This window comes from Cricetulus griseus (genome assembly GCF_003668045.3).
Source record: "Cricetulus griseus strain 17A/GY chromosome 1 unlocalized genomic scaffold, alternate assembly CriGri-PICRH-1.0 chr1_0, whole genome shotgun sequence".
In the NCBI taxonomy this organism is placed as follows: Eukaryota; Metazoa; Chordata; class Mammalia; order Rodentia; family Cricetidae; genus Cricetulus; species Cricetulus griseus.
The window spans coordinates 40461092-40475513 of record NW_023276806.1 but is presented as its reverse complement, the minus strand read 5'-3'; the positions used below and the strand labels follow the sequence as shown (position 1 = coordinate 40475513).

The 14422-nt window shown below is 38.1% G+C and overlaps 1 protein-coding gene across 4 annotated transcripts in view; it reads right to left on the bottom strand.

The window, feature by feature from the left end:
* Snx7 (sorting nexin 7) overlaps window positions 1-14422 on the bottom strand; it is an 83727-nt gene that overhangs the window by 44905 nt on the left and 24400 nt on the right. For all 4 annotated transcript variants that reach the window (XM_027395602.2, XM_027395603.2, XM_027395601.2 and 1 more), the window contains exons 3-6: window positions 12539-12649; window positions 11537-11701; window positions 8414-8612; window positions 4560-4759 (exon numbers count right to left, since the gene is read on the bottom strand). In XM_027395602.2, the coding sequence (XP_027251403.1) occupies window positions 4560-4759; window positions 8414-8612; window positions 11537-11701; window positions 12539-12649 (675 nt within the window). The remainder of the gene's footprint in view (window positions 1-4559; window positions 4760-8413; window positions 8613-11536; window positions 11702-12538; window positions 12650-14422) is intronic.

Sequence of the window (14422 nt, the reverse complement as noted above, 5' to 3'; positions counted from 1 at the left end):
CCGTCATTCACTGGGGCACCAGAGGGATGACCTGGATCACTAACCTGGAAATATCTATAACCATTGGAGCATCTCATTTGACCAGAAAAGGACAGTTAATCAAACCACCAATTATATCCTAAATCAGAGAGCTGGAACATGCATTCACATCTTAAGAATTTCACTGTAGCTGATAATGTATAAATATTCATAATTAGCCAAACTTTGCTGAGAAATCATGGCTTTTTTGGTTAACTGATAGCCCAATCTTGTTGACCTGAATAATTATAACTTCATGTATTAATGTTCTTGAACTTAAAACACCCTTGTGAATCAATGGGAATGCAGGACCCTTCTACACCTTTAATATATTTCCCCTGTCTTTCACACTGCCTTTCCTTAGGTAACTCAGTTTTCTTATAAGATTTAGACTTCAACGTCATAGGCAGGAGGAGTTGTCCCTTGTAGTAATTTTTCCCTGGGCTTAACAATGTTAATTAAGGGAATATTAAAATTGACTCTGGGTTAGAAAACAACTCCACCAGTGACAGAAAAGGTATAGTACGTGAGAGAGGTTCTACGGGGAGAGGCATCTAGATGTGGTAAGTTGCATGGAAGTCAGATAACATGTCTCTGAAGTATTTCCATGAGTACTAGAATGCACTGGGTTAAAAATGTGTCCAGAGATATAATGAATCAATTTTCTCACCTAGAAGAAATGCCTCTCTCTGATAATTTATAGGCAGTTAAGAGCTGTTAAGAGTTAAAGGGGATCATGAGGCCTCATCTGTCTTTGAGGATCTATAGGTTGTTAATAGTTACTAAGGGAAGGACAGAAATTTTCTTCAGTGGTATTACCACTAGTAAGTTGCTCATGTTCCCATAGCCACCCACCTTGTTCTGTTCTCGTAAGCAACCTAATGAAACTTAGTGGGTCCAATCAATCAATCAATCAATCACTCAATGAGTCAATCAATCAACAAGGCATGAATGTAGAAGTTGGGAAGAAAAACTATCATTTGGAGTAGAAGAGGGACAAGAGAAGGCAATGAGGAAATGAATATGATAAAATATATGCACCTATAAAGATATATTGAAGCCAATTATGCATAATTAATATATGCTATATAAGAAAAATTTAAAGTGATTGACTTTTTTCCTAATCTCAACAAAAACAATAGAAAATTCAACGAATTATCACAAATTCCTTTATAACATTTATTTTGTTTAATGTTAGGACCCCTCTGTGGTGGTTTGAATAGGTATGTCACCCCATATCATGAGTTCCAATGTTTTGCCCATAGGGAATGGCACTATTATGAGGTGTGGTCTTGTGAAGCAGGTGTGGCCAAGTTGGCAGAAGTGTGTCACTGTGGAAGTCAGCTTTGGGGTCAATTTTGGCCAGTGGGACATGGACTCCTGCTGCCTGCAGATCAAGATGTAAGCCTCACAGCGCCTTCTCCAGCACCATGTCTGCCTGCATGTTGCTAGTACCACTCTGACGATAATGGACTAAAATTCTAAAACTGTAGGCCAACCCCAATTAAGTGTTTTCCATTATAAGAGTTGCTGTGGTCATGGTGTCTCTTCACAGAAATAGAAACCCTGACTAAGATACCCTCTTTTCCAAATGATTTGTACTGTAATTAAATCCCACATACTTAAGGTCTGCTTTTGTGTCATGCTTCACATTCATGAATTTATTTTGAATATACATATATACTTTTTAAGATTACAACATTTTAATCATTATTTTTATCAAGATATCACTACTGATTATTTTAACCCAGATGAAAAGATTTCAATGTAAAACGGAAGCAAAAATGTAATATAAAAACTACTGATTATATCATAGGTGACTATAAAATCATTCAACCATTGAGGAGATATATTCTTCCTAATGGCTATAATGATTTTTTAGAACTTTAGAATTTGCTTTCATAATTTCTACCTTGACTTAACATAAGACTCTCCAGAATGTAAGGTCAAAAGTCTGAAAAGTTCACACTAGAGCTAATGACTCTATTGAAGAAAGCCTAAACATGATAAACAAAAAAAACACCTCATGTTTAAAAGGATATGCTACCTTTTTATTTTTTTTTTACCAAGATAGAAACACTTTTTTAAAAAGGTTTTTAGGTTTATTTTGGTTGTCATCTAAGTACAAACTTAAAGGGCTTTTCATCAGGCCAAAAGCACCTCTGTCCAATCCATACCTGGCTCTCTGGACAGAAGAAAAATGTATATGCTTATAGCCCAAATCTGTAGTTTTTGCTAGGACTCCAAGTTATAAATATGTTCCTGCTGTTTGAACAGCTATCCAGATATCTGCTTTTTCTGCACTGTGGGCTTCAATAAATAAGCTTTAACCTCTGTTCCTAGTTTAAAGATGTCTTAAACAGGTTTCTGCTTCTGGAAGACATCTGAGTATCAGTTGCTGACTACAGGCTGTTCTAAGTAGACTGTGAGCCCTGGACTTGCTGTGGATGTGAACCAGTTCAGCTGATATGGACACACCCTGTCTCTGCAACAGAGTCTGCTAACCAGAAGCTCCTGATGGATTCCCCATTGCCTAAATTCCTTTTTTGCTTTTGACTAGCATTTCAACCTTCTGGGGTCCCTAACTTCTTCCCAAAGTCAGCAGGAAGTAGCTTGGGAAAGAATTCAACGCCCATTTTCCCTGGTTAAAATGCTAAGTCAGGAGGGACTCCCTTGCATGGGGATGCCATTATCTCTCACTCCCTGATGGGGGCGCTAGAGAGACAGCAATTCCATGATTGGAATTTCCAAAAAAAGAAAATGGGGAAATGAAGGGACCAGCTCCCCATTTCGGCAGCCACGACAGTAACACGTGTTTGCCATAACCTTGCCTTGGTCACTTAGAGGTCAGACGCCTGCCTCATGACAAGAAACCAATCAGAAGTTAGTTGGTAGCGTTTTATGCTTTACTACCCTGGGTGTACTTTACGACAAGCACACAGCAATGACACACAGAGCATGGCAACCACCCTGGGAGGGCCTATGGACCATAACAACCAGTTGGTCAATCAACACAGGGCAAACCCTCCAATCCTGGAGGCACACCAATCCTGAGCCTGTGCATACCCCTAGACATTCCCCTTACGCTGCCCTATAAAGATCTGTATGCAGCGGGTTCGAGCTGTCTTTGCTAGCCATCCACCATGGCATGGCGGGTGGTGATAGACCCGAGCTAACATGGGGTTAGCTCATTAAAAAAATAAATAAATAAATAAAGCCTCATGAAGTTTTCAGCAAAAAAAAAAAAAAAAGATTCCTAGAAATCAAGTTTGTATAACATCAGAAATCAATCATGATTTTGACTATAAACTGCTCTGAAATATTATTTTAAGATGTGATGTATTCCTTTATGCTGTGGAATATTTGTTTAATGATGCAAAGAGGTGTTACATTCTTTTTTGTTGCATTTATTTAACTACGTGAAGCTGTGTTACTTTGCCTGCTTAAAACATCCGTTTGGTCTAATAAAGAGCTGAACAGCCAATAGCTAGGCAGGAGAGGGACAGGCAGGGCTGCCAGGCAGAGAGAATAAATAGGAGGAAAGAAAGAAAAGAGGGAGGAGTGAGAAAAGAGGAGAAGATAATGCTGGGGGACAGAAACCCAGCCACACAGTCAGACATGGAATAAGAAGGAAAAAAAGAAGTATACAGAAACAGAGAAAGGTAAAGCCCAGAGGCAAAAAGGTAGACAGCATAATTTACATTAAGAAAAGCTGGCTAGAAATAAGCCAAGCTAAGGTTGGACATTCCTAAGAAAGAATAAGTCTCCATGTGATTATTTGGGAGCTGGGTGCTGGGGCCCCCAAAGAGTAAAAAGTAAAGAATAAAAAAAAAATAAAAGAAAACTATAACAAACAGAAGGGCTATATTAGAATATAGGTTTAGATTCCCTCACTGTCATCCTCTTCCATTTCCCTAAAATACTAGACATCTGAAGGAGCCACTTTATTCAGAACACAAGGCAATAAAGGACCAAACACACTGACACTATAGACAGCATTACCAAATACAATTGTCTGGGAATCTTAAGTTGAACTGAGGAGGAAGAATGTAAAATGTGGATACAATAAACAGCAGACTTTTCAAATAGTATAAGAGAGCTTTTTAACTTGAAAGATTTCATTTGAAAAGCAGCCCAAAGGCAAAGCAGATTATCAAGACCCTACTCAGTCACTTTCTACATAAAATATACATAATATATATTAAATATATTTTAGAATCATAAATGATACAAGAGTGTAACTCTCAAGGAAATAAATCTATAAGTCATACAAAAGAAATGTTTTAAAGCAAAACATTTAAATCCTGAGTAAATCTTGATGCTTAGGATTGACGACAATCTTACAAATTATTGATGTTGCTATTAAGTATCCCAATCTTTACCTACTGTGGTCTTCCAGCCATTGACTCATGGATGCAGTGAACAGATACCTCTTAGGCATCTATGTGTAAAACATCCCATGAGGACAGGAAAGAGTCGTGGAAACACAGATATAGAATCAAGTAGGGAATAGCAGTGAGATTCTTAATAGAGGGTCTTACCATTAACATCTCACTGTAAAGCACATACTCATGGACAACAGGCAGCAAGGCCTCTGATAGGCCAGTCATCCGCTTCTCAGTGGCCTTACAGCACTGGTCAATGCAGCTGGCGATGCCTTTCAATGTGTCAACCAGGTCTTCCTCTGATGCTGACCACAGAATATGAATGGGGCCATATTCTTTCATTTCATCAAAATAATCTAAAACAAAAAAGAGACAGGCAGTTTACATGTTTTATGCTTTATTTTTATTTGTATTCATTTGGTTGGTTGTATAAGTGTATGCTACATGCTACCCACAGGACCAGAAGAGGGCACTGGGACCCTTGGGGCTAGATTTGGAGGCTGCTGTGAGCCCACATCCTCTGGTACAGCCAGCAGTAAGCAGTCTTAACTGCTGAGCCATCTCTCCAGCCCCTTTAAATGCTTTTCAAAATTCCTATATTATAGTAGGACTTTGTCTCATTCTATACAAGTTTGTCTCCCTTGGATATAAGGGTGCTTGTGTTATATCATTCATTAACTAACCAGCTATCCTCGACTGAACAAGTCAGTTTTTTAAGTGCTACTGTGTAAGTATAAGCAAAATTGTATGCCCTTTTCATTGTCCAGGCTTGGGAAAATATATCCTACCACCATCATAGCTATTAGAAACTTCTACTTGTCATATAATTTTATCTAAGTATATTACAGCCAAGAGGTCCTAAGTAAAATCTGTTTTCTTTTCTTTTAACTATATACACTCAATAGTAATTACTACCAATTAATGTAAGCAAAACTACAGGGTCCTTCCTATATTCTCAAACAATCTCCATAAACACATGATGTTCTCTAAATTTAATCTTCTTGCCATGTGGTCTAATTCGCTATAATCTATCCTGACACTTGAAGATATTACTAGCTATATCAAGTGAACTCAAGAAGTTTCAAAACAATAAAGATATGAGTTATCTCATGAGCATCAATGTTTTATTCTAAGTTCTTCTTAATTTCAGTTTTCTGAGGCTTAGGTTCTTCTTTGTTAAAGAGTAATGACACTAACATAGAAAACAAAAAATTCAACAGTTCTGTTCTCAGTATGTGTGCTCATTGATGGCTATTGTTAGGCCGCTATTTTTACTACAAAATTATTTTTACTTCTTAAAATTATACAGTATTCAAACACACCTGTATGCCAGCATTCAGTAAGTTCCCCTGGAATTCAACTAGTTATATATGTATCAAGTTCACTGTGAGGTCTGGTGCATCTACAGGCATAACTGCTTTAGTCCATTGCACAGAGAAACAACATTCTGCCAAGTAAATTGGGAAGCAGAAAGGAAAAGGAAACCAAGCATTGTTTTTAAAAGTGCAAAATGAAAACCATCAAAAGAGAGACTGCTGCTTATTACCCTCCAGTTTTCCTGATGTGTATATGAATGAATGCCTTGCACAGGTTAGATTGCAAAATTTCTAAAGGACTCCATAAATTTGAGTGCAATCTTGTCCTCCAGGTATGTAAAACAGGCTTAACATATTGCCTTTTCTTCTTTTTTGAAATTAAAGTTTTTCATACAGTATAGTTTGATTAAGTTGTTCCCCTCCCGTAATCCATCCTGATCTTAAATAATGAGAAGTCTCAAGTATGTGCTGGAAGCATTCACTCTGAAAACAAGAGCTCAACTTTACAAAGGCTGTCAGGATTGGGCTTCCTTTACAAGGAGTAAAGTCTACTAAACAACCTTCTTGACAGTAAATTCAACGCTTGTGGATGCCCTTATGGCTCTTACAGGATAACAGCTTCTGCAGTATGCTTCAAGTTGCTAGCCAGCCTAACTGAGCATCTAGAATCAGCCACACAGAACTGCAATCCCAGAGCCTAGTTAAACTAATTAGCTTCCTGAGAGTAAGAAAAATGGTAAACCAGTTGTGGTGTTATACAACTGACATCCTAGCATAAGGACAGCTAGGCAGAGTACTTGTTGAGAATATATAAATGTGTGTGTGTGTGTGTGTGTGTGTGTGTGTGTGTGTGTGTGTGTGTGTGTGTGTGTGACAGAGAGAGAGAGAGAGAGACAGAGAGAGAGAGAGAGAGAGAGAGAGAGAGAGAGAGAGAGAGAGAGAGAAAGAGAGGGAAGGACGGAGGGAGGGAAGGAAGGATGGGAAAGCAAAAATACAAAAGAAGAAACAAATGAGAACTATAAAGAGGATCAAACCCGCTGTACATATTATAGGAAAACAACTACTGGTTTTCATTTTGAGTATTTCTTATTGGTTAAGTCTCTGGATGTTTAGGTATGTATGTATGTACATGAGTGTGCTCATGTATGTGTCTGTACACTGAGGCTGGTAGTTTATGTTTGGCACCTTCCTTTATGACTTTTTGCCTTTTATTTTCAGACAGGAAGGATCTCTCAGTGAATCTAGGGCCCTGCTACATTTGGTTAGACTGACTAGGCAGTGAGCCTCTGGGATCCTCCTGTCTCTGCTCCTCAGCTCTGGAGTTACAGATGCATGCCTTTTGTACACAGAATGCATAGGGAGACTAAAACTCACTTTCTCACGCTTCAGCAATACTTCAGCCACTGAGCCATTTCCTACTTCCAATCTCCTTTTCCCCCTTTAAATCCATTTATTCTTTTATTTAGGGAGGGGTATGTCACAAGTGCCACACAGTGCATGTGGAGGTCAGAGGACAACCTGAAAATATGAATCTCTCCCTCTACCAAATGGCGGCTCTCTACATAGTACAGACTAGAAATAAAACAGAATTTCCCCCTGCCTATCTTAAAGGACCTTACAGTTTAATAATAGACACAGACAACTGACAAATTAACAAATAAGTCATCAGTATAATTACTTGTATTTGTAAGAGGCCCCTGGTCTCCAGTAAAAACATGTAATAGAAAACATGTTTGCTGAGTCAGCTATCTCTTCAAAATTTTAAAATTAGAAAATAAAAATCATTATGCAATTGGAGCAGAATCATTGAAAACTAAAGATTAGCCTGACTTAAGAGGCAGATAATAGGAAAACCCTTCATTTCCCAATATTTAAGTCTTTCTGGCACACATAAAAAGCCCTAGCTAACACATCATTCTACCTACCACCACCACCACCACCACCACCACCAGTAAAACACTGGAGAATATGAAAAATGCAATACCTGAAATGTCATTCTTTGATTTTTGAAACATGGTCCATGTTTAGTATTTGAGACTACCATGACAGAACTAAATTCAAAATCTCAAGTTCAGAACTGGTATTGCAGTCATAGTCTACACATGGAAGCCAGAACAGCTAGAGCTCCACAAAACCAAATGGAGACTGGTTATGACTACCAAAAGACCACTTAGGAAATATGTGTGTACATGTGTTCAGGATGTATATGTGTGCAGGTGTATATGTGTACCTGTGTGAGTGGGTACTGACGTGATTGTGCCAGAAGATGTGTGTGGGGGTGTCAGAAGACAACTTGGGTGTGGTTCGGAAATGCCCAATTAGTTTCATGAGAAGTGTCCTCCAGTAGGATATTAGGCTCCGTGATGCAAACAGACCTACTGGATAATGAACCCTTCAGATGTGCCTGCCTCTGTCTCCCCATCACCAGGTTTCCGTGCTCAAGCTACTCCACCCAGGTTTTTATGTGGCTGCTGGAAATCCTACTCAAGTCCTTATATCTGAGAGTTTGACAATCATTTAAAGACTTGAGCCACCTGCCCAGCTTCTGTAAAATTTTCAATAGGTGGCAGGGCATGAGCCATGTTTTATAAGTAAAATCCTCACAGTGTCACCACACCACATCACAGCAGCCAAAGGGAAGATCTAAAAGAAGTTGAACATTCATATGATCAGTCCTCAGCGACCCCCACATACCTCTTTCTTCCTTGTAGATTCTCTGAGATATTTTGTCTATTAAATTAATTTTCTGGCTAAATGTTTCGATGAAGCTATTCATTTCCATGAACTCATCTGGCCGGTTCTTCACTCCTCTCATGGAGGATGCCACAGCTCTGACTGTCTGCCCCATCCTGCTCAGCAAGCCAGGTCCTTGCTTCTTATAAGACGATAGTTCCTAGAAACAAAAAGTGAAAAAAAAAATAAAAAGCGTAGTGAGTCAATCAACAGCTTTACACAGTGCAGAAAAGAGTAAGACAGAGACAACAACACACTTCTCTGTGCATCTTTTTTTAAAAATAATTCATTTTTATTTTATGTTCATTGGTGTTTTGCCTGCATGTTACGTCTGTGTGAAGGTGTCAGAAGCCCTGGAATTGGAGGTACAGACAGGTGTGAGCTGCCAGGTGGGTACTGGGAATTGAACCTGGGTCCCAGGGAGAGCACATAGTACTCTCAACCCCTGAGTCATCTCTCCAACCCCCTGTGCATCTGAAGCATCTGAATTTCTTTTTGGTAGCATCTTCCTACACTGCAGTCTACTGGATAATAGTCCATGTCAAAGCACTCATGTAAAACACGTGCACAGACTTTTCTCAGAGCATAAATCTTTAAAATAACAACACTGGGATCGGTGATCAAGAAGATATGCACAAAGAGTATGAAGTGATGAGCAATCTGTATTCCTTTTGTTTTAATATTTATTATTACTTTATGTTCATGTGAGCATATTTGCCCATATATATATTTGTACCACATTCATGCAGTGCCCTTCGAGGCCAAAAGAGGGTGTTTGGTCCCCTGAAACTGATGTTACAGACAGTTGTTATACACAGAACTGAACTCGGATCATCTGCAAGAATAGCAAGTGCTCTTAACCACCAAGTTATCTCTCTAGTCCCCAACCTATATTTTAGAACATATATTCCATATAAAAATGATGCAGAGATCATTCTTAGGGTCTACATTAACAGAGAAAAGAGTGGATGATGAATTCTTCAAGAATAATAGCTGACATTTATTAAGAGCTCAATGTGGTCCAGTAACTACATGCATGGTTTTCAAAGCACAACTGAGAGTAAACCCATGTGATAGGTACTACCATTTCCCTCATTATCAAAGGAAAATAGGGACACAGGTAGAGTGAGTTCAAGATGTACAAGCAATTAAGCAATGGGAGGCCTTGGGTGTGAATCACAGCAATCTGAATTTAGAGGTCCCACTGCTACCAGAATATTCTGCCTCCTTCAAGTTTGCACTTAGTTCATAAGCAGACAGTCTCTGATCACAGCTCTTCAACCAACTGGAGTGGGTAAACTAGGATGCCACCTCCACTGACTGGCTGTCTGCAGAGGAAGCTGTCTAATAAAACACGCACCTAGCTATTTCAGAGCTATCATGGGAGAGAAATCTACAGACATTAAATAAATAGAAAAGGACATACTAAAAAAAATGAAAAACAAACAAACAAAAAAAAAACAGAAAAGGACATACTATAAAAGAATATGCAGCCCATGAAAATCATCCCTTGAGAAATACAGTGTGCTTAAGCAAACAACAAAACAGAACTCATGAATTTTGAGGAGCGATACAGCATTTGGGGAAACATGGGTTTGTTTGGGATCAAGTAAATTGGAGAGCAACACACACACACACACACACACACACACACACACACACACACACAGAGAGAGAAAGAGAGAGAGAGAGAGAGAGAGAGAGAGAGACATTAAAAATAATATTTGATTTGTAGATTTATAAACAACATGTCATTTACCCAAATATGAATAACATATTGTCTGTCTTTAGAAAGGTCTTTCTTCCCTAGAGTTTTACAGAAAACACATCTGTGGCTAAATAGTAGCAGGTATCATCACTGACCAGGCACTCCATTCATCCAAGAGTGCCACAGACTTACCCAAGAACACATACCTTATGGGCAGCCCAAACTGTAGCTGACAACCTGTTACTTCAATTCTGATTTAACATGTTCTTGCATTCATACTCTGGAGAATGTTTCTGACAGCTTCTAAGGTTCTAGAGTCAGGTCACAGTTCATTTCACATAAGCTACTAAAGGCTGTCAGATACAGGACCCTGAGTCAAAACTGACAGGACCACTCTTTGGTCTGGCTTCTAATACTCTAGCAACATCTGAGAGATGTAAAATTTGACTTTTGTTTATAATTGCTACTGAACCACTGCCTATCTATTATCTTTCTTACAAAGTTATTATTTCATAAAAATAGAAAAGTAATAATAGATACAAAATTTCTACATGTAAAAAGTAAAAACATCTCCACCATAGGTAACTGAAGGAAAAGTAAAGAGAGTGCTTTTATTTAACCATCCACTCAATTATATATCTAGTCAACAACTTAATAATGATATCTATCCTTGTTAAAGGAACCTTAACCTCATTATTACTCAGAATAATTTCAATAAAAATTTATGTAGGAACTAGGGAGATGGCTTGGTGGGTAAGTCACTTGCTGTGTAATCATGAGGACCTGAATTTGAATCTCTAGAATCTCCAATTGTAGAGGAATACCTCTGTAGTCACAGTACTTCCACAATGAGGTAAAAGGCAAAGACAGGAGAATGCTCTGGAACCTGAGGAACAGTTATCCAGAGATACAAAGTGACAAGCAACAAGGATACACTATCTCAGGGAGCACTAAAACCCAAGGTTATCTTCTGTTCTCCAGATTATAAGCTCTGGAATGCACAAATCCACACAAGAATGGATAACACACAGGATCTTGTACCTGTAAACCATATGCACATAAACACAGAGAGAACAACATATTCATACTTGACCAGAGTTGATTACATATGCAAGGATCACCCTGTCATTGAAAAAAATTAAGAGAAATGAGAGTATGTGTATGGGAGGAAACAGCAGATTTCCATCACGTTCACATGTTGACTTGGCTCCAGGGTTATACCCGAAGAAGTCACTCCTGTGTTTTTTAAAACAATTGACTAACACACTTGAAGGACACCGTTGCCTAATGTGTAAAGGTGAGAAGGAGGGAGCATACACTCTGCTGCACACACAGATATGAAGTGGGTGTTATGAATACAAAATAGAACAATTTACCGGGGCTTGTGCAGTGAGGAAAACCTTGAAATCTTCATTAAATGTTAAAGTTGGATGATCAGCAATCCTGTTCAGAAACTTATGCAATGCCTTCCTGCGGGTTTCTATGAAGTCATCGTTGAATCGTTCCACCATCCCTTTCACGATAAACTTTTCTGGTAATGGCTGAGACCAAAAGCAAAAAAATGACAACCATCTGAGAAAGCATGTACTCGACAGTGGAGTAGCTGAGGGATGGAGATGGATATGAGGGAGATGCGGGCAGAGACCAGAGAGGAGTAGTGGGGAACAGCCACAGCTAAGTACATATGCAAATGCTCAAAGGAACCCTGGTGTTTTCTGTACCAATACAAAAATAAAATAAAACACATATTTAAAAAAAAATCAATCTGAAGGCTAGTGAGATGGTCCAGCAGGCCAGGGCACTTGCTGTCTGTCAAGCCAGACAACCTGAGCTTAATCCCAGCATCCACATAGTGGAAGGAGAGAACTGACTCCAAGTTGTTGTCTGACCTCCACACACACAATAAATAACACCTGAAGTTTTAAAACCTGACATATAACAGGTCACACACAGGGTTGCAAGGAATTCTGAAGATCAGTTGAATTCCTCAACATTTATTATAAGAGTAAATTTAAAAATTCTAGAGTAAGGGCTGGGAATCTGACTCAGCAATTAAGCACTCTTGCTGAGCAGGCCTGAGTTCAATCTCTGGTGATCCAGGTGGTGGAAAGAGAATCTCCCCCTAGCACCCCAGTATATCTCAGACCTCCACATGCATGGCAGCACACATGTGCCACCCCACAATAAATAAATGAGTGTAACACATTTATAAAAATATATAGTAGAGAAAAAATAAAACATCAGTCTATATTACAACATTGAAAAGTACATGTTCCTAAGATAAATGAACTTTGGTTTATTTACAGGCTTATGGTTCAGGCAAAAGCAAGCACAGTGGCTATAGTATAAACAACAACCACAAACCCTTAGAAACTCACTGGAATAATGAGCGTGGGATGTGCATCCTCCAGTTTCCCCTTCAACCAAAGGAAATCTTGATAACGTCGCCTGACTTCAAATTCACTGGAATCAAATTCCCCACGAGATGTCTGAAGGAAGCAGGAAAACAGAACAGCTCAAACAGTATAGGACAGAAGACATTTGCTTAATTCTATTTTAGATATTATGAAAAAAATTGGGTCTCTAAGAAAACTAGAATCCTAATTATTCAGTGTTTGTCAGCCTGCGTGTAATTTTTTTGTCATCTATTCATGCAGCAGATGAAATTAAGCGAACTTTCCGGTTTTTCCAGAAAGAAAGCAAACACCATGCTTAAATTTGAAGTCCAAACTGAAAACTCTGCCTTCCAACCACCATCTGGCTGTTTTAACTACCATGACTCTGGCATGGCTTTCTCGCTTAGAAAGTGTGCTCAGAATGTAGGTTTCAAACATTATTCTTTTCTTACCATGATTAGAATTCAGAATTTGAGGAAAGTTCTATTTTTAAAATCTGGAAAATAACCTGAATACAACTGAGAAGACTGTTCTCTTGGACATCGTTCAACTGAAGTGCTTTAGAATTTGCTGTTGGTATGTAAAAATTCTAACATCTTGCAGAGTGATTTTGCCACTTTTTCAAGAAGAATGTAATTAATGGATATTTAATGTGAAAAAATATTTTTCCTATAATTTCTCAAGGAGTTTTATTTTGAGCTACATGCTTAAACTCCTAAAATTTTAGCAAATACGTTAAGCTCTGTGTACCCAGTAAATGAAAACTCTGTGCCAATGCATGTGACAAGGACACGAGTTCAGTATCAACCTCACAACTACTGCCTGAATCTCAGGCCAAAATAAAAGTAGCATTTTTTTAATTCATACTTACCTCTAATGAGAAAATAATCACTTACATCAATGGCTCATTTAGGTGAATTTTTGCATACAAAATATATACAGTAATATTTAGCTTGAGATATTCCTGAAGGACTAAAGATGGAAAAACATATTGCAAACATATCCCCCTCTCACAAAAAATGACACGTGAACCAGTTATAAAATTAAATAGGTTAAGTCATAAGGTGTAGTTTTAGTTGTTTAGAAATTGTTAATAAGCTCATGAAACTATACAATCCTTAAGTCTATGTTTATAATATAATACAGTATATCTCAGTAAATGTTCTCTTTGCGGTTGGAAAAAGCTGGTATATATCAGCTGCAGAAGACTAAGAATATAAACATTCATAAAACACTTAAAAATGTAATTATTTTTCAAAATGACACATGATATAGAAACAGTAAAAACAGAAAATCCAAAACCAATAAAAACATGTTTAGCAAATATACATACTGATTGATATGTGGATGTTTATATGCATTCTTGTACACACACACACACACACACACACACAAATTATGAATTAGGGTCACTCTAATCTGACTGAACACCAGGCACTACAAACAGGTTCATGAACAACTTCTAAAACAAAAAAACAATGTAACTATTAATAACAATAAATGCAATCAAGCAATGGTTGGAGAAAATGTCATTCAGCTGTCTATGTTCTGAGCCATTACCAACTCTTTAGTAAACACAAACAATCTGTTATAAACTCCAGCCTTGAGATGACAAATCATACCAAAGAATCACCCAATTCTGTCCTCATCAGTTTGTCCTCATCACTCTATCACTGACTTAAAAGAATTTTCTAATGTGTAACAACAATTGAAGAAAATAGAAAATGTGTTCAGGTCTTAACAGAATATTCCATTTCTTTTTACTACAGGACTTTATATTCCCCCCTGAATGGGATATGACAAGGTAAACAGTTGTAGTCACATGAGTTTAGATAGTGGGCTAATTTCTGGACAGTAGATTTAAAA